A 19,127-nucleotide genomic window follows, 5' to 3' on the forward strand; every position below is an offset into this window, starting at 1 on the left:
GTCTGAACAGCCCCGGAACCCTGAAATCGCCTAGTTAGTTAGGCTATCGCTGATTGAAGCTGAGGGGTCGAGGGTTCGGTCACGCTCACCATACCGCGTGCTAAGTGTGTACCGAGGTGCAAGGTTGCAATAGGGCTATCGGGCGAGCAGATTGTCTCACCCGCGGCTATCCAGAATGGAGCAAAAATAGGACGAGCAGACACGGCTATTGTCGATGTTAATCGAACAAACAGTAGCTGCTCGACAACCCGATGCGGAACGGCATTCGGCGAATGAAGATGATTCAGGGCATGTGCCGTGCCGCAGCTGAGCAGCGAAGAGCACAACGCGATAGAGGAAACAGATGAGGATCAGGAAGACGAGCAGGAACATCATGAGCATGAGGCAGCGCCAAGAATTACAACAGGAGGTGGTCGCATCGCAAACGAGAGAGCCGGAACGTGAGCCGAGTGATGGAGACGCTCGTCACGTACGACGTCCACCCCCCTACAGGAGCTTTCATTCATTTCGTGTCTGGCAGAATCGCTTCTGTTTTGCGATGATTTGTTCACGGCATTGCGAACACTGTTGGTAATGGATGATCGCTCCTGCTCCGTCTGCTCTGCATTAAGCCCAAAACTGAGGGCTTTGACTAGCAGAGCGATAATGCCATGCAGGTTTGCAAACCTGTTCTTGGTTGTGGCTACTGAAGAGAAAAGAGAGCGAAAAGAAAGAATATTTAGATTAGATTTGGATTTTGCGAGCGAAAGAAAGAGAGAGAGAGAGAGAGAGAGAGAGAGAGAGAGAGAGAGACGACAATGTGCTTAAATACGTACGGTAATTTTTGGCATTTCTTCCAGTCCAATTAAATTGGCATAGAACGTCGTACGTGACGAGCGTCTCCATCACTCGTCTGGCGTTCCGGTTTCTCTTTTCCGATGCGAACACAATCTGTTGTAATTTTTCCGCCTGAAAGATACAAATCGGTTAACTCCTCCGGTTAATGGTCATTACCCACGTTTACTCTCTTACCATTTGCTGTAAAAACGCTTCATTTATGGCACATCTACGGTTCAATATATAAGGTCTGTTACGGTTCTTACTGGCAGAACCGGGATTTGCTCGTCATCCTTCCTTTCCTTCTGTTTCCTCTATCGGCTGCGGCACCTGCTCCTGTTTTTGTGGCTCGTTCAACACTTTTGGTCGATCAACATCGACAATTGCCGTGTCTGCTCTTTCAACTTTTCTTCTATTCGGGATAGCTTTAGGTTACTTAATTTCACCTCCCGCTCCAATGACCCAATCCGCTCCTCCATGATTTCCAACCGGGCAGCCAGACAAACGATCGAAGAGGACACTGGAAAAAAAAACGCATAAACGTTCCTCATCGATTAGTAAGATTAGTACGATGGTAAACAGTGATGACAAAAGTTTGTGATAATTTCCCGGTTTTCCCGTTTTTTTCCCCGGAAAAATAAAACTCCCGGCTATTCCCGGTTTTCCCGGTTTTCCCGGTTGAGTGGCCACCTGGAGATCAAAGTAGGCACCAATTACAAGTGCCAATACTCCATATTTTTTACATAAATCAAAACGAGAAGACATTTTTAACGACGTAATAGCTAAATGCACAGTTTATGGATTTTGTTTGATATTTGTTACAGAATATCAGAATCCACCAAAGAGTAATATTTCACATCGAAATCGCTATCATCGTATCATATCGAATCACCATCCACTTTCCACTAGGGCAGCGGTTTTCAACCGGTTTAAAAAACCACTGCACTAGGGGTTTGATGTCGGGAACGAACATGTTGACTCTTTTTTTTATTCAAGAAGGTAAAGTATACATACGGTCAGTCCAAAAAGTATTCGTCTAGCTGAATATTTTAAAGAAAAAGGCGAATTATGGCCGCAATGCGTATAGGGAGATAAAAGTAATGATGAGGTTTGATAAAGGGACCATCAATACACACGTTTTGCTAAAAAATAAGCATTTAAATAGTACTGTATCAACCAAAATACATAAAAAACTAAAAAAGTCGTTTGATGGGCGCGCAAAAGTATTCGTCCATCTAGCTTTTTAATTATTTACGCTGGACAAACACTACGTAGTACGTGAATTAATGTATTATTATCAATCTACTGATGACTTCCTTCTAAATTAATACATTTCTGTTGTTTCAATTGCACTTCAAGCGGTCAGAGAGGCACTAAAGGCGGGGAAGTTAAATGATTGAAGCATGAAGGCGCAAATCGTATCTTTAACTTATGCATAACCTATCCTACCCATTTTTGAAGGTTACAAAATGTGTGGGAGGCCTCGTTCCTTTATTTGATCAGAGTTTGGCCATTTTTCTGACACTAATTGTGTGACAAACTGCCATGTTAGTAGCCATCCTTGACGGTTAATCTAATGAAAGAATCGGTTTAATGTCCAAAAAATCAAATTTTACGAAAGAATCAGTGCATTTTGTGATGGCCAATAAGGTCAGGAGAATAGATGGGTCACGTTTGGTTGATGGGTCATGCTGCATTTCATCGTAGCTGGTCATGTAATAGCTTGAATGAGTGAGTTGTTTCAAACATGTTTTGTTTGAATAATATCATACACAGAAAGTGGCCAAATCTGTTAAGGTGCATCAAATAATTCAGGAATTTGTTTCAAATTAGGCTCTACTAACATATTAAAACATGTTTAAATCGAAAAGGTCATACGGCTGACGTCTACCATAGCGAAAACAGTCTACTAAGATGCAACATCAAAATCTCGTGTATCGGTAGCAACATGGAGTCATGATACTAGGGCTCAGTGAGGTAAGGTGAGCTAGAAAAATGATTCAAAATGATTGGAGACGAGATGGGGAAACATATTCATGCAGTTTTTAAGTACTTTGAGTCCCAGTTCTGAGAAATTTTACTTAAAATGTATCACATGTATTAAGAACAGTCGAGCTGGAAAACATACAGAGCATTGTCATTTGCTCGAAACGCCAAACCAGCTGAAAACAAACTGATGAAAATGATTTAATAGACTCTCAATGTGATGTCATTTGCCATTTTTTCAATGGAACTTGGCCACGTAGTCCGGAAATGCAATATTTGCACCAGAGAATAATTGGAACAAGTCTTGTAGGATGAGTGGATCAAAAATACGCCTTTTAAAGGTTCAAATGAGTTCTTGCGTTGTGCAAGTAGTCACCAATAGTCATAAATGCAATAAGAAACAACATCAGGACATTTTTTGATTCCACAACCTTTGTTTTCTTACGCATATTACGCCAAAAGTCTGATGGATGAATACTTTTTGCGCGCCCATCAAACGACTTTTTTTTAGTTTTTTATGTATTTTGGTTGATATAGTACTATTTAAATGCTTATTTTTTAGCAAAACGTGTGTATTGATGGTCCCTTTCTCAAACCCCATGATTACTTTTACCACCCCATGCCTATTGCGGCCATAATTCGCCTTTTTCTGCAAAATATTCAGCTAGACGAATACTTTTTGGACTGACTGTAGGTATAGGTAAACAGGGAATGTTGATTTTTGACAGATCAATGCTGTGGGCTCCTGCCGAAACATGAAACAATAACATACTTTTGATTTTGCTGAATAATCATTAAAAAGTTGACAAGAAGAACACTACAATGCGCATGTCGACACATAAAACCACATTTCTTGTATCAAATATCACCAATTTCACTATGCATAATCCAATGACTTGAGAGAAAAACAATAATTTGTGAGACAGTCGGAACCGTACTCTATAGCCGTCAGTCAGGCAGTCTCATTTCTCGAATTCCTACTTTGTTTGTAGCCTACATCAAAGTGACTGTAAAAATTGGCGGCAAAATGCCCAAAATGGGCAACATAAAATTAATAATTTAAGCAATTTCAACACCAATCTTAGGAAAGTGAAAGTGTAAACTGTTTTTAACATTTTTGTCTACCTATTGGCATTAATTAAAACGTTTTCTGACCCATATTCGCGTTGCCGAAAATAGGAGCACAGCCTGCCGAAAATAATAACAAAAACAGTGTTTGCATTTTCACGAATATCTCTAAAAAATACATTTAAATTGGAAAATAAAAAATAGCAGAACATAATACGATAGTTTATCGTTCCAAATAATGTCACTTTCATGAAAAATAATAAAAACTGTAAGTGTACGAGCTGCTGCTGAATTAACCTGCCCAATACTGGTACAGTTACCCTATGTGCTTTTTAGTTGGCAAGTTTTTTGCCAAAGATTTTTTTTTCAACAGGCAATAGATAACTCTTCACGGAAAGATCGTTTAATGGCGAATCTTTCCCCTTCCACAGTCAAAAAAGAAACGCGAATAGTTTTGCGTTTCCATGACACGATTCTGGTTAACACATCAACACATGTTTTTACAATACGAAAATCACTAAAAACTTTTAAAAAATGTTTCTCTCAAGTGCAGGCATCCAAAAAAAAGTTAAATAACAAAATACACAGTTTTTTTTGCACCTATTAAAAGATTACAAGTAAAGATTCTTGCCATCGACAAAATTGCATGAATAAGATTTGCCCAGCTCTGTTTGATTTTCCATTGCATGGGAAACGGTGATTTTAACAGGAGTTTGCAAGCAGAAATCGTTTCGTCGAAACGCGGCTAATAAGTTTTTTTTATGATTTTTTCAAATATCGGATTTTCTATACAAACGCATGCTTCTTTAATGAACTTTCAGCCAACTATACAGCGTTCAACTAAAAAGCGTTCACTATTGAATACTGTGTAGCAGATTTACTGCTAACAGTAGGTCACATCTAACTTAGCATTGTCAAAAGCCAGGTAAAAAGACGTTAACCACCAGAAGCGTAAGCGCATATCCAGCAGCCAGGAAAGAAACGTTAAACACCAGAAGCGTAAACGTTCTTGTGTTTTACCCCAGAACATAAATAAGGAAAACGTGCCACATATAAACAATAAAACTTCCGCAAAACTAGGCATAAACAGGAAAACGTTTGCCGCATTCACAATGCACGGATAGTTGATAAAACACAGGCACGCTAGGTATAATTTAAGAAACCCGTGTAAAAAAAACCAAACCCGAAAACCAAATGAAAGCTCACATTTGACAAACATCTGGTTGCCAAATGTGTCACAAATTTCACACCATCTTTGTTATAAATAAAGCTTGAATTGATTAAAGCTTGACCTCAGCTGCCCTTGCTTTTGTTCTTTCTGTAAGTGTACTGTTTCCAAGGCAATTTTCAGAAATATTTTGTTTGGTGTTAGTCGAAAGCCAAATTTCAGTACAGGGAATTTTACCCATGGCAGGTTTGTCTCAGGAGCAATACCTACGATGATTTGAGTCCGCTAAGATAAACGCCTCTCTAAGCTGTAAGTCTTTAGGAGGTTAACCTTAGAGGCTTAGATTTCACTATATAAGCATAAAGATAATTTTAAAAGGCGGTTGATTTTACAATCGGTCCACAGTCTCTCTCAAATTACAACTCTAAATCGCCTTTCTTAACTAGATTAATTGCTCTTAAGTAAACGAATCCCGGAAACATTGTTCAGCTTTAGATCAAGACGCTTCGATTAAAATAATCGAATATGCTTGATAGTGCAAAGAAAATGACACAAATATGCTTTGCGAATCTTAGTACACAATGCGTTCGAAAATCAGTGAAATCTTTGGTAAGATTTATAACTTTTCTAAGTATAAAACGGTAAAGGTAGACGCGAGGTAGTCCTACTTACTTGTGATTATGCTCAAACCGGCTTCCACAAGCTTCGATCACAGAAAATATGTGCCCTGTTCCTGTCAGGCTATCTTACAAAACAGTGTACAGTATTGTTCAAGTTTTAGGAAATTTTCATCACCGTCACACTACCAAAAACTCAACTGCTTTATTCGACAATCAGCTGAAGAATGAAGTGAATCGCTCTGTTGCATTAAAATCAATGTGAACTACGATGGAATTATGAAAAAAATATCGTCACCAGGAGCAAATCCACAAGTAGCCTGCTACGATTTGCTGTCATTGAAATGCGATTGACCATTATAATTTACATTACAAAGAAAGATTTTACTTTTGCACAGAGTGAAAAGAGAAATGTACAAATGATTCAAAGAATTTCATTGGTAAGGTCATTGTTTCTCGAAATTTGTCCTAAAATATACGTGGCTCCGATAGTGTTGGGAACTAAAATCAAGGCGGATTAAATTTCTTGCCAAAAACGATTTATTGTACTATTACGCGCCAAAAATTTGTCGGTTTTCCGCGGTTGGTTTAGAAAAGAGACTCGTTCCTGTTTTGCGGCCTTTTTAAACCCCTTTCTTCTCGGTTACGCTTCGTGTCTTGATCGTTTCACGCCTACGCTTGTTTTAAATGTCCCGTTTCTGACAGGTAGTTTGGTGCGAGGTTCCAACATTATCCCCCCAGTGTACCACAGCTTATCTGATTTGCCTTTAATCACCTTGCGCCATTTTAGCTGTGGCTTCACTTCCTTGTGTGACCTGTCATAAAAACGCGTGCATTTGTTTACATTCTGTCTCCTTATTGCAAACTACCTCGTGGTATGCCGTGATCCCGTGCTGTTTTCCGAACAATTACTTCCCTGTGCCTAAATCATTGCGTAAGTTATTACAAGCCTGTAACTTGTGCACCGGACATATGTGCACACGATTGCCGAGACGGTGGATCGTTTTACGGCCTTCCTAGCAGAGTGTTTGGCAGTTTCCTCGCAGTTGCTATGCGGTGGTCCCCCCAACGGATAGAAGCTACACTTATATACTGGTTTTCTAAATCGCTCCACGGCCGCCTCGTCTTGCGGTTTCTCGTGTATCACGGAAGGATCGGACCATTTTGTCACCGGATAGAACCGACGATCGGTCGAAGCATTGTTGCCCACTCTTCCGCCGCGTTCTTCAGCTAAGTGTACCTTTACCTTTCCGTCAGCTCGGTCGTCTACAACGGGATTAAAAACGTTATTTCTTTTTAGATATACATACCGCTGCGGCACCGCAGCCTTGCAAGGCGTTCCCGGGTCGACGGAAAGATCGATCTTCGGTCGAGTGCTTTGTCGCTCGGTGTCCCACTGTTGTCCAGCTTTCGGCGTGGTGGTCCGTTGCCTACTGCAGGAGGATGTCTTCATGGAGGTGGCATGTTGATCGTCTCCACCAACGCAAGGACCGTAAATGACCCAACCCAAGCTGGTGTTCCAAGCGACCGGTTCACCGTGTTTTCCCACAGTCTTCAACGGTTGTCCCAAATGGCAGTTATCTGCTCCGATGAGTATGCGAGGCATAGCCCGCGAATATGGCCTCACAGGTAGTCCCCTCAGGTGGGGGTACTTGGCGGCCAGTTGAACCACGTCGACTGACTGTGCTGGTAGCGCGAGTTGTTTCACGGTGTGCACGTGTGTCAATTCATCCGTCGGTGACTCGTCGTAGCCGCTCAGACATATTTGCAGCCTCTCCGAATCATCCTCTTCTCTGGTCACTCCTCCCGTCCATTTTAGACTCAGCGGATGAGGTGTGCCAGATAGACCAAGCTCGTCCCTCAGTCCTTCATCCATGAGTATCGATGTAGACCCATCATCAAGAAAGGCGTACGTATCTACACGTCCAGGTGGTCCATGAAGAGACACCGGCACGTATTTGAGGATCGCCCCATCATTTGTTCCTGCATGGGTTAGAACGTTAGCAAAAGACCCCGGGTTGTTACCTGTTGGCCCAGTCTGTTGATCCTGGTGGCGGCTGATACCGGATGATGTGTCCTCCGCGTGCAACAGCTCGTGATGTTGAACGCCGCATCCATCTACTCCACACGGTGGTGCACGGCATTTGCCAGCGTGGTAACCGAGGCATTTCCTGCACATCCTTCGCTCGTTCACAAATGCTCTCCTTGCAGCTACGGTAGTTCCCAGGAACTTCTCGCACTGTGACAGCGATCCGCAGCTCTCACCTGGCTGGCATCGACACAGGTATGTCGGTCTGTGGCGTCGGGTCACTAACGTTCATCTCTTGCAGGACTGTCACGTTGCAGTAGGCCGGATGTGCTCGCCCCGTGCCGTTCGATTCCATCTGGATTGGTCGAGAGGGCGGACTTCGACGATTCTGGAACGGTTGGGGTTGGAACTGCTGTCGTTTTGGGAGCGGGTCAGGATGTCGAGGTGCCGTATCGTGTCCCCAGGACGGGCGTCATATGAATGACACGGCACAAATCGCTCACCAGCTCACCAATCCACCGTCCAAACTCCATCAACGTTACCTCACGCATCCTTCTTGGGTCCTCGCCCAATCGATACAGATGACTGGTGGCAGCTTCTTCACAAGTTCCTTCAACAACGTTACGTCGTACATATAGGCATGCAGCCCCGACGCCCTAACTGCTTCGAGCAAACGTTTCACAGCGAACCCAAACTCCACCAAGCTGGGCAAATCGTTCGTCTTGGGAGCAGCTATACACCTTATTTTCCGTATGACGGACTCAACAATCAAGTCGAGCCTTCCGTAGCGAGACTTGAGGGTCTCGATCGCTTCGTTCAACCCGTCCGGGAAGGATAAGAGGTGTCCAACCGCCTCCAACGCGGGCCCTTTTAACGCGTGTTGCAGCCTGATTACGTTCTCATCATCCGTATAGCCACAAGCAGCAGTAGTGCGTTCATACGCGGTGATAAAAACCGCCCAATCATCCACATTCCCAGAGAAGGGTGGCAAATCTCGAGGTACAGGTTGGCGTGCTGCTATCTGGCTCTGGCTTAAGAAAGTGCCGTGTATCTGTGGTCGTGTGTTGTGCAGTGTTGTGTGACCCAAGTGCTCCGTATTCCCAAAGTGCAATGAGTTTTCCGGGCGGTTCGCGTACGCTTGATGCGGAGTGTACCCGTACTGTGTCGCATTCGGTGTGTCTCGTACAATGCAATGTCTCGCGGATGCGTCGCGTATCCTGCATGCTGCATGTGTGTCGCGTACCCTGCATCCTGTGTGTTGCGTACATGCCGTGGCCATATTGCATCGTGCGGGGATTAGTGTGCGTGTGATCCTCGCGTCAGGGTGTTGAACCACAGGATGTTGACCCCGCGAAGGGCCATCCTTGTCGTGAATGGGCTGGCGCATGGAACTCTCCATGTCGCGGACCCACTCTTGAAATTCTTTATCTTTTCGTCCCAGAGTGTTCGAGGGCTGCGCGATGGCTGTCTCGCCAGTTTGCGCTTCCGCGATATCGAGCTTTAGTAGTTCGCGTTCAAGCACAATACGCCGTCTATGCCGCTCATCACTTACCCATCGTGCACTTTCGGACGCTGATAGCGTCTCTTCCTCGTCGCGATCTGGATTTGCCGGACCGTTACCACTTGCCTCACCTGTCTTACTCGATGCTCATTGTTGAGGGGTCTCACTTCCTTCTTGAGGAACGCGCCTCCGGGCGTCATCTTCTGACGAGGTTGGCTGGTACTGCTGCAATTTTTCCGCCTTACTTGCTGCCCACTCGTACACTATTCCACGGTGGAACCTTCCGACGGGGAGAAAGTCTCGCGCAATGCTCCTGGGGTGGACGATGCTCCGCGGGGGCTAGTGTAAACGTTGACACGTTCTGTCCCTTGGACAGTCCCTGTGGTAGCCGGCTCTGCCCTTGGCATAACACGCGATTGCTGCTGCTCCATTGCACTTGCACTTTTCGGTCACAGGCACTTCGATACACACCGCGCGTGATTTATTTATTTCCACTCGCGAAACTACACGACGAACGAGGAATGCCGTACACGAAATCGTTTGACGAATTTCCAAATCCAATTTATTTTGGATTTATCGAACCAAAATGTGTTTGGATTTATCGAACCAAATTTTTTGGAATGTTGGGAACTAAAACCAAGGCGGATTAAATTTCTTGCCAAAAATGATTTATTGTACTATTACACGCCAAAAAATTTGTCGGTTTTCCGCGGTTGGTTTAGAAAAGAGCCTCGTTCCTCTTTTGCGGCCTTTTTAAACCCCTTTCTTCGGTTACGCTTCGTGTCTTGATCGTTTCACGCCTACGCTTGTTTTAAATGTCCCGTTTATGACAGGTAGTTGGATACCTTTGGTGCGAGGTTCCAACAGATAGATTTGGCGTCATAGTAGACGCATCAGTAACAATGATGAATCATCATGACACAGTATCATGAAATGATCAATCAAGCCAGTTTGCGTCATCATTGTTGACATTGGACTATTACCGCCCTTGACTGGTCACACCGCACACATACATAACTATCGCTCGACTCGACCACCACTCTCGCCCCTCTGTGTGTTGTGTTCATTATGCGGTAAACAAGGTGAAGATTTCGGAAAACCCTATTGCTTAGGACCTGCTAAACGAGCCCACCGACCTCCGACGATAAACAAAGATCTTCGAACGGTTCACTGGGCCTGCGGCTCCGCGTTAAAAATCATTCATGTTATAATCACACCATCCATTCACTTGCAAGGCTCAACGAGAAGTGCCGGGTTTTATTTCTCATTTCTCTCCGTACAGTTACATGCTATAATATGCTATAATCTAGTCTAATCTAATCTAATCTATAATCTAATTTTAAATCTACAATAATGGATATAACACTCTCCTACCCTAAGGAAATTATAGATTTAGCCTTTGAGGCGCTTTCCTTACTCTTGTTGATCTACGTAAATATTCTGCGCTATCTGTTGGATTCTCGTTTAGGGGTGTGTCTCTTGTTCGTTGGTTCGTTGTGCTGATGTTTTGGGGTATATTGTTTTCTGTTATTGGAGGGTACATATCGAAAGGTATTCTTTGCTGTGAGTTAAGATTACTCTCCTCCCTCTGCATTCCTGGTCCGGGGCTCAACTGATCTATATGTCGTTTCCATACCCTTCCGTCGTCTAATTGTACTTTGTAATGGAGTGTGCCTATTTTCTCTAATATTTTTCCAAACCTCCACTTCTCATTATTGGACATAAAATCACGGGCTGATACCCTATCACCCATGTTTTAGTTATTGAATTTCTCAACTGGTAGAGAGAGGAACGTCTGTACTGATTGAACGCTTGCGCTAGACTCATTCTTTATTCCTTGTTTCCTTCATTCGTCCCTCAATACAATTCCCAAGCAACAAATTCAAGTGACAGAAGGTCATATGTTTATACCGTACAAATTCATTACTCAACATAGCCGCCCCCGTTGAAAGGTAGCTTTCAACCCTTATTACGAAACCTCTCTTTCTTCCTTCTGTCCGGGCAGTATGCAGATCTTGGTGATGGCTCTTCTGTAAATTCCATCCTTCGTTTTCACATCAACCACTCGAACCAAGCCGTCATCACCAGGATAAATCTTCAGCACTCGGCCGAAGCGCCATTTGAGAGGGGGAAGGTTGTCCTCCTTCAGCAGGACCATAGTGCCCTCCCGAACGTTGTCTCGCCTTGAAGTCCACCGGGTACGCGGATGCAAACCAGACAAGTAGTCTCGATTCCATCGCTTCCAAATCCGCCGAACATACTCCTGCAATTGTTGATAGCGGTCCAGGCGGTTGCCTGGAATCTCAGCATAAGATGGCTCAGGGACCGATGTAAGCGCCCGTTGAATCAAAAAATGACCCGGTGTCAGAATTTCCAGGTCCTCTGGATCGTTGGAAAGTGCAGTTAACGGTCGCGAGTTCAAACAAGCCTCCACTTGAACTAAGATAGTTTCCAGGTCGTCTCGCCGCAAGATACTGGATCCTATCGTCGCCTTGAGATGCCGTTTAAGCGACTTCACTGCGGCCTCCCAGATCCCACCGAAATGGGGTGACCGCGGAGGGATGAAGTTGAAGGTGATCCCTTCCGTTCCGCAGTAAGTTGTAACAGCATCCTGATGTTGTTGTTTCTGGAACAGCTCATACATCTCCTTGAGCGCTCGATCAGCTCCCCGGAAATTTTTGGCGTTGTCGCACTGGATTACGGATGGTTTACCGCGACGAGCTATGAAACGCTTCAATGTAGAAATGAAGGCTGGAGTAGACAAATCGGCAATAAGCTCCACATGTACTGCCTTGATCACAAGACAGACGAAAACAGCAACATAGCATTTGATTGGAGCAGCCTTCTTGTTGGTTTGTCTATAGAATAATGGACCACACAGATCCACACCAGTGTTGTAGAATGGGAGAACTGGGTTTACGCGTTCGCTGGGCAAATCTCCCATGATTTGCTCTGCCGTTGTTGGTTTGGATCGGAAACAACTTACACACTCATATACGACCTTTCGTGCCAGGTTGCGTACGCGAAGGGGCCAGAATCTCTCACGCAGGCTAGATATGAGCTCTTGTTGTCCCGCATGCAGATATTGTCGATGATAAGAACGCGCAATCAGTAGGGTCAATGGGTGAGAAAACGCTAAAATTATCGGATGTTTGCGTTCATACGAAACAGGCGCGTTTCGCAAACGACCACCCACACGTAAGATACCCTCTTTCAGAATAGGTGTTAGCGTTTTCAGTTTTGAGTTCGGCTTGACCGCTCCAGTTTGACGAACATCCCGAAGCTCCTCAGCAAAGGTTTCTTGTTGGGCCAGACGAACGAGCGTTAGAGACGCTGACACTAATTCATCAATTTTTAGAAACCCCTTTCGTAGATTTCCGCGGTGTGTCGGTTGACAATTGTACATGAATCGCAGCAGATATGCCGTAAGTCGCACCAATTTTTCGTAAGATGAAGAAAGATCGAATAGAAAATTTGGCGGTACCTGTTGAGATGTGGCTACAATCGATCGCTCTTCCAAATCTTTCGAGGAAATTTCAGTATTGGGTTTGTTCGTAGGCCAAGCTTGACTTGGAAGATGCAACCATGAGGGCCCTTGCCACCAAAGTTGGGAATCCATGAGCTGCAAAGGCATCATTCCCCTGGAAATAATGTCAGCTGGATTGTGCTCGCTGGCCACATAACTCCAAGGTATCTTGTAGGTTTGGTGCTGGATTTCCGCAACTCGGTTCGCAACGAACTGTTTCCAACGGGAAGGACTGCTTGAAAGCCAATGAAGAACTATCGTTGAATCAACCCAGAAGTTGATTTTAAGCTCCAATTTCACCCCTTGCTTCACCTTCTGCCATAAGTGTGATAGTAACAACGCTCCCGACAACTCGAGCCGTGGAAGGGACACGTTTTTCTTCCGTTTGGTATTAGGTATCGGTGCCACCTTTGACTTAGCACATAACAACCGTACTGAGACTTGGCCATCGGACGATTCTGCTCGTATGTAGATACAGGCGCCATAAGCCCGTAGGGAAGCATCACTAAATCCGTGAGCTTCAATTCGCACTGTTCCACCAATTGCTCGTCGTGGAATTGTCAAGCTAGTCAGATCAGCGAGTTGTTCTCTGAAGCGCAACCAGAATTGTTGCCGTTCAGACTCCAAAGGTTCATCCCAGGTATTTTCGTTCTTCCAGAGCTCCTGCATGAAACACTTTGCTACTACAATGACTGGTCCTAACAGTCCAAGAGGATCGAACAACTTAGCTGAGTCTGATAACGCAATGCGTTTGGTGATGATTTCTGATTCCTTCCAACCAGGCACACTAAACCCTAGCTGGTTCGATGATGGCATCCATCTTAAACCCAAAGCCTTGATGGATGTGCTGCGATCGATGTTCAAAACATCTCCCTCGATTTGTAGTTCAGCTGGTATTTGCTCCAGTAACTCAGACGAGTTTGAAGCCCATTTGCGCAGGTGAAATCCTGCCGATTGTAGAAGCTGATTTATTTCGCTGCAAATAATCCGGCCATCTTCAACAGATTCCACACCGGTGATCATGTCATCCATGTAAAAATCTTGCTCGAGGACCTTGGATGCCCTGGGATATCTTGTTTCTCCTTCCTTAGCCAACGCTTGCAGACAACGGGTGGCCAAGTAAGGTGCGCAGGCTGTGCCGTACGTAACGGTTTTCAGCTGATAGATGCGAATTCTATCATCAGCAGATTCTTTCCACAGGATGCGTTGAAGTGGACGATCGGACTCCTTCACCCAAATTTGGCGATACATTTTTCAATGTCAGCCAAAATCGCAAATCTGGGTACTCTAAATCGGAGTAACAACGACAAAAGATCATCTTGCACTGAAGGTCCCACCATCAGTGCATCATTGAGGGATACCCCTGTATCAGTAGAACTGGATGCATCAAATACGACTCTTAGCTTAGTCGTGAGGCTGTCGGGTCGTACTACACAATGATGCGGCATGTAATATGTCTTTCCAATGTCATGGCGGTCAGATGGAATTTCTTCCATGTGTCCTAGATCGAGATACTCCTGTAGGAATTTAGAATATTCCTGCTTCAATTTCGAGTCGATATTTAATCGCCTACAGAGCGATTGTAGCCGCCGTGATGCAGCTTCATAAGAGTCACCTAGTTGATTAAGCCTTTCAGTACGCGTTGGTAAGGCTACCACGAAACGGCCTTCGTGGTCTCGTGAAGTTGTTTGTACAAATGCTGCCTCACACTCAGCTTCCTCGACGGATAACATCGCAGGGGAGTAGCAGCCTTCCAGTTCCCAAAACCGGCTTAGTTGGTCATTCAGCGTCATGACGTTGAGCACTAAGGAAGAGTGTGTTAGACCTTGGCTTACCTGACCTGAGACAATCCAACCCAGCTCCGTGTTTTGCAGTAGTAGTTTTGGGCTATTCAACCGAAGAATGTTACCCAAAAGTAGATCGTTGTAACCTTCTCGCCCAATAAGTAGATCAATTGGCCCTGGCTCATAGAAATGAGGATCCGCCAACGTCACTCCCTTCGGTAGGTTCAATCCTTCCGGATTGACTGCATGTGCTGGCTGGTCCCACGTCACTTCTCGCAGCACATGGAACTTCCAGCTTGCCTTGAAGGTAGAGCAGTGAGAGTGGATAGCAAGGCTCACAGAATGATGAGACGAATGCTGTGCCTTCCCTATTCCACCAAGCAGATGATGCTCGTTCCTCTTCTGGACTCTCAACAGCTGTACCAATCGTTCCGTAACAATGTTGATCTGTGAACCTCCATCCAGTAAAGCTCGAGCCCAGATACGTGTTCCGTCAACATTCACTACTTGTACCATTGCTGTTGGTAACAGGATTATTTTTCGAAATTGTTGCGCGCACAATGTTGAACAATAGAAGCCGGTGTAGCTGCTTCTGCATTTGATGTAGACGGCAGTGATGACGCTGATGCTAATGACGACTGATCAATTGGAGAATTCGGTTTGTGAAGCATCGTATGATGATTTCGCTGACATACACGGCAAGATCCGGACGAACAATCCTTTCGCTGATGACCCGCCGACAAACAGTTAAAACACAACTGTCCGTTCCTCACTAGCTCGTGTCGCTTTTCCACAGATGCATTTCGAAACACTTCGCACAGGTACGCAGCATGTGAAGCCCTTTTGCAGAATGAACAAACCTTTGTGGCCGGCTTAACCACGCTGTACACTTCGTTGCGGGTTTTCATTCTGCCTCCAGCTGTTGTTGCTTCACTTGTTCGATTCCTGTCTGGAGCCATGGCTTGCAAAACAGTTGCTTGGCTGCGAAGGAATTTCATGATCTCGTCATACGTGGGAACATTGGTTGAGCTATGATGTATTTCCCATTGTTTAAGTGTGGCCAGGTCTAATTTAGAGCAGACCATGTGAGCTAAGAGCACGCTCCATCCTTCCGTGGCCACTCCCATTCTAGTCGTCATTTTAACACCACGCTCAAAACTGTCAATTAAAGAAATCAGTGATTCGTATGATTCCTTTTTCATGTGTGGTATCGCAAATAATCCATCAAGATATCGTTTCACCACTAGCTTTTTGTTTTCGAATCGCGATTTCAATACTTCCCAGGCAACAGAATAATTTGCGTCGGTGATTTCGATGTCTCCTACTACGTTAAGAGCATCCTTTTGAAGAGAGCCTTTTAAGTATCGTAGCTTGTCTACGTCGGCTAAATTCTTATTGCGATCAATAAGACTGAGAAAGGCATCTCGAAACGGTAACCAATCTTCCATCTTTCCATCAAAAGTTGGCAAGCGCATTTCGGGAAGTTTTGTGTGTGGCATGGTATCGCGTGTTGGTGTGGAAACTACACTTGATGACAAGTTTCTTTCAATTGCCAATGAAAGCTCAAAATGGCGGTTCTCGAAAGAGGCGTACTCTTCTTCTTCTTGTTCGAACTGTGCATTGGAAGAAGAAACCAAATTGTTGGTGTGCCATGTTTCATATTCCGTGGATAGCATCGACAAGCGTGACGCACATCCTTTCAGAAAAGCGGCATCCGCTCTTGTTGCATGCTGTAGTGCTTGATCAATGCGGTCCAGCCTTTGGTCGAAATGCTGACGCATTCGCTTTCTTTTCTCCGCCAGCATTGCTGCTGTTGGAAAAGTAGGACTTGAATTTACTGATTCAAAACCTGCAAACTCACTCTCCGAAGCTTCTCTTGCCACGGCTGCCCTCAGTATTGGATTGGCTTGGACATGATCGCTGTCTGATGCAGCTTGCACATGTGATACACGATGCGATGCGTCTTGTTCCTCAAACGCCGCCGACGTCGTTGGAACTGGTGAACCAGGCATTTTCACTTGTAACAAAAAACACTTTTCACAACACTGAATGTTCGTAAAATAGTTCAATTTGTTCCGTACTCTACCCGTAGAATTAGTTCAAACCACGCGGTTTTATTGTTCGCACACTCACGCACACACCCGGATTAACACACGCGGAACTTTGCTTTACCCGAGAATAGAGAATTGTTCACTCGCGCACACGCTCACTCCGTTTGAATAACGCGCGCGAACCTTTATCTTAACCCGAAAAGAGAGAATTGTTCACTCGCGCACACGCTCACTCCGTTTGAATAACGCGCGCGAACCGTATTGTTCACAATACGTTTGTTAGCACCGACCACGTTTTCCACGAATTAAAACGTTCGATATGCCTTAAGCAGGGAACTTGCCTCCTTGCACTGAAAACACTTCTTGCGTATTCGAACGACTGATGATCGATCACAAGCAAAAGATACCGTACCGACCGCGTTTCCACAGATTGAAAACGTTCGATGTACGTGTATAGGGAACTTGCTCACCTACACTTGAAACATACAACTTTGAATTCAATGTTCACTAACACTTGAACAATGTATTGTTCAACAAGCGTCCAAAAGACTGAGGCTTGACCGTCAGAAACAATAACTGGCACCGACCACGTTTCCACGTATTGAAAACGTTCGATATGCTTTGTACAGGAACTTGCAAACCTGCACTGGTAATTTCTTGTGAATTCGAACGGCAGCGGTTCGACGACACACAATAATGTATCGCACCGACCACGTTTCCACAGATTGAAAACGCTCGATGTGCGTGTGTAGGTAACTTGCGCACCTACACTGGAACAAACGATACCACCAACGACGTTCCACGAATTGGAAGTCAGGTACTCGGTTTGTGGGGACACTTGCACTCCCGCACTGAAGCTACACAACACTTCTCACCGAAAACGTTCTACACTTTGAACGCTCGATGCACCAAATGGTGCGTATCTGGACTTCACAATTAAGCCACTTGTGAAGTGCACGATCTAACGCATGCGTATGCTCAAGTATGAGCCTGTCCGAACGCGCACAGCTATTTTACACGCACACTGAATGTCCTAGTGTCCAACTCACACTGTGACACTCGCGCGAACAATACACTGCCGTTATGCACACTTCCTCAATCTCTCTACGAGTATCGAAACAGCAAACGCACAATACACTGCCACTAATGCACCCGTGTGCAACGAATTGTCGTTATCTCGATAGCCAATTCTATCCGGTTCTACGAAGGACCATAATGTTTTAGTTAGTGAATTTCTCAACTGGTAGAGAGAGGAACGTCTGTACTGATTGAACGCTTGCGCTAGACTCATTCTTTATTCCTTGTTTCCTTCATTCGTCCCCTCAATACAATTCCCAAGCAACAAATTCAAGTGACAGAAGGTCATATGTTTATACCGTACAAATTCATTACTCAACAACCCACATCAAACGATCTAACTGTTCTTTCTCTCTCTTTATCTGATGTATGTTGTTCGGATCCGGGAATCATTAGGTCCAATTTTGATTTTAATTGCCTTCCAAAACGGCCATAGCAGGGCTTTTCCCGGTACTGGGATGTGCCGTCCTACGATATGCCCATAAAATATTTTGTGAATGTAGGTGTACCTCGGGTCTAGAGCATGATAGCCCTTTCAACTTCTGTTTAAATGTTTGAACAAACCTCTCTGCCTGACCGTTTGTTGCCGGATGGTATGGAGCACCCATTCTGTGTAAAATTCCGTTTTTCTTTAGGAACGTTTGAAAACTTTCTGATGTAAATTGTGTACCTCTGTCTGACACTAGTATGGCTGGTAACCCAAATGTAGCAAAGAATTCTCTTAATTTTTCTATCGTGGTTTCTGTTGTCGTGTCTGATATTATTTTTACTTCCGGCCACTTTGTTCCTGCATCTATAATTATTAGGAAATTAAGTCCCAAAAATGGCCCTGCAAAGTCTATGTGTATGCGTTGAAACGGTTCCACTGGTTGTTCCCAGCTATATCCTTGCACCTTTTGTGGGTTTTTTTCTAACTTTCGCACAGTGCATACAGTCACGCGCTGTTTCTTCTATGTCACGATCTATAGAGTCCCAACAACAGTATGTCCTAGCTAAGGATTTCATTCGTGAGATTCCGAAATGACCCATGTGTAGCTCCTTTATATTTTAGCGTTGCGTTTTACGCAAAAGTATTGGATGTAAACTCTAATTCCGCGCATTAAACAATCGTTTTGCAAGCTGAATTCGGTTTGATCTATTCCGAATCTAAATCGACCCTCTACTGTCCGGCCTGTCCTCAATGCCCTTACTAGTTCTTGCACTGTAGTGTCTTTCAATGTATATATTTCAACTTCTTTTGCCTGTACTGGTAGTGATTCAGTCTGATTGATTTGTAAGACATCGATCTCGTCTGCCTCGCATATGGGTTCGCCCTTTAACGGCAAGTGAGATATGCCATCCGCATTTCCGTGGTCTTTTGAGTTTCTATATCGGATTTCAAAGTTAAATGATTCTAAAAATACTGCGTAGTGTTGCATGCGCATAGCTGAGAGTGTCGGAAGCCCTTTTTGTGGGGACCAAATCTGTGTCAATGGCTTGTTATCTGTTACTAGTATGAATTTTC

General features: G+C 44.6%; 1 protein-coding gene across 1 annotated transcript; it reads right to left on the bottom strand.

The window, feature by feature from the left end:
- Positions 1 to 490: 490 nt before the first annotated feature.
- On the bottom strand, positions 491 to 1,057 carry LOC121602779 (the record flags this gene model as incomplete). The annotated part of the gene is made up of 3 exons (XM_041931544.1): positions 1,012 to 1,057; positions 816 to 948; positions 491 to 685 (listed from the first exon to the last, which is right to left on the bottom strand). Coding segments are annotated over exons 1-3 (331 nt in total), but the record flags the coding sequence as incomplete, so codon positions are not given.
- Positions 1,058 to 19,127: the final 18,070 nt, after the last annotated feature.

The sequence above is a fragment of the Anopheles merus genome, unplaced genomic scaffold (genome assembly GCF_017562075.2).
Source record: "Anopheles merus strain MAF unplaced genomic scaffold, AmerM5.1 LNR4000616, whole genome shotgun sequence".
In the NCBI taxonomy this organism is placed as follows: domain Eukaryota; kingdom Metazoa; phylum Arthropoda; class Insecta; order Diptera; family Culicidae; genus Anopheles; species Anopheles merus.